Source organism: Asparagus officinalis, chromosome 4 (assembly GCF_001876935.1).
Source record: "Asparagus officinalis chromosome 4, Aspof.V1, whole genome shotgun sequence".
NCBI classification, from domain to species: Eukaryota; Viridiplantae; Streptophyta; class Magnoliopsida; order Asparagales; family Asparagaceae; genus Asparagus; species Asparagus officinalis.
In genome coordinates this window covers 241,554-243,393 of record NC_033797.1, presented here as the reverse complement: position 1 = coordinate 243,393, position 1,840 = coordinate 241,554, and the positions used below count along the sequence as shown (strand labels likewise).

The following is a 1,840-nucleotide window of genomic DNA, read 5'->3' as shown; positions in this document are numbered from 1 at the left end:
ATTGTTCCCTGTATGTCTCATATGTATACCATCCCTGCCATGACTTGGTGCAAAATGCAAGGGGTGGTGAATCATCATAACTCTTGTGCACAGTGATTTATTTCGTAGCTGGTAAAATTACAATAGAAATAAGTGAGGATATGAATAACAGGTTCAAGCATACAAGGTGCTCCAAAGTTGTCTGTAGCAAGGTTTCTACTCCTAGAGCAGCAGCCGATAAGGGTGAATATATGATAATGGTAGTAATGTAGAAATTACAAAAAAGTGCCAGAGACAGACCCCAATACGCCAGAAATTCGCCCCAGTAATTAATGGTACCTTTACAAAAACATTGTATGCATTGTGATATAGTATTCTGATGGATAGCTGAAGGGGAGAAATAAAGGAGACTAAGAGATAGCTAAAGGAGAGGAATAAAGAATACTGCAGTTTAAGCTACATGGGGTAGTGTCTGGCGCATATTTGGATAAAAGGATGATTCAAGAATCTATCAAACTTTAAAGTTTGTAACAAATGCTAGATCTTTCCGTATATAGCATAAATAAAATTAATTTTACTTTTGTGACACTGTTTATCTTCAAGGGCCATAAGGCAATGAAAAAAGAATACCAACAGAAAGAGGTTTGTGGACATACACGTCCAGGAACAGACACAAAAACATGAATGTGCACGAGTTTGAGCACAGACACAAAAACATGGATGTGCAGGTGCCAATCACAGGGAACGGTAGGAAATACTTAAAAATGACAAAATTTTGATATATACTTGAAATTTTTACTATTTTCTGCACAAGTGTGAGTATGATAATAGATGGCTTAGTATTCTTTTCAATGTGATCCTGATTTTACAATGACAATTCTCGTCACTAAAACTCAGTAACAGGTCTAAAATGGAAGTTAATTTTCGCGGCCTATTTCGCGTAATAATTGTTTACTTGCATACATATACTTACAGAAGACTACGTGTATTGTATACATGCATGCATAAAAATGCGTTAAAGGTGTCTATTTATATCTTAAACTAATTGATGCAATGCAAGTCAGAGGTTAGAAGCAGTCAGAACATACCCTGTTGTAGGCGTTACGATGATGTCAACCTTTTTGAAAACTTCCATATGATAGTACATTATCCTTCTCCTGCATAACAATTACGGGTGTGAATAAATTACTGAAAAAATAATGTTCTTGTGTGTGAGAGCACGCGCGCATGCACACAAACATAATTCGTAAAATAGGATTGCTAGAGCCATGTATCAAACTGAACAAGTTAATCATTTCCTGCAAAAACCTGTCAGACATTTTAAGCAGCAATACAGTAACTGATGATTAGCACACCTGAAATAGACAAACAGTGAACCTAACCACACTCAATACTTGGGAAGTGAATCTATTTTCAAAAAGTGAGTAGTAAAAAAGACCAAAAAGACCTCTGAAGTGAATTGACTCACTAATCAACACAAATACTTATGAATATCATCACCATCACCCTCATACAGAGGGGAGCTCAAGTTATAAAAAGGATCACTTCAACACTTTCTTCATCCATCAATGCTCATTCTTCTTCATTCATCTTCCTTTTTAAAGAGGATCAATTGGTATCTAGAAAGATGCATCCCAGCATCCCACAAGGAAAGCTAAGGCAATTTAACAATAGATTTGGAAAAAGAGCAACAACTCCATGTCTAATCCACAGATAAGGCTGGTCACCAAATCAATGCAAGTGGTGCCCTTCGCCGCCTCAGATCTTCAGTTTGTTGCCGTTCTTCGCCGCCGTCGTCACCATCTGCTCAAAGAAGGCCTAGATCTGAGCTCGTTGTCTTCAGATCTGTGCTCGTAGTTCT

At 37.4% G+C, this 1,840-nt stretch overlaps 1 protein-coding gene across 2 annotated transcripts in view; it reads right to left on the bottom strand.

The window, feature by feature from the left end:
• The window catches only part of LOC109836270 (fatty acid amide hydrolase), a 24,341-nt gene that overhangs the window by 6,209 nt on the left and 16,292 nt on the right, over positions 1-1,840 (bottom strand). For both annotated transcript variants that reach the window (XM_020404133.1, XM_020404132.1), the window contains exon 17: positions 1,068-1,136. In XM_020404133.1, coding sequence (XP_020259722.1) covers positions 1,068-1,136 — 69 coding nt within the window. The remainder of the gene's footprint in view (positions 1-1,067; positions 1,137-1,840) is intronic.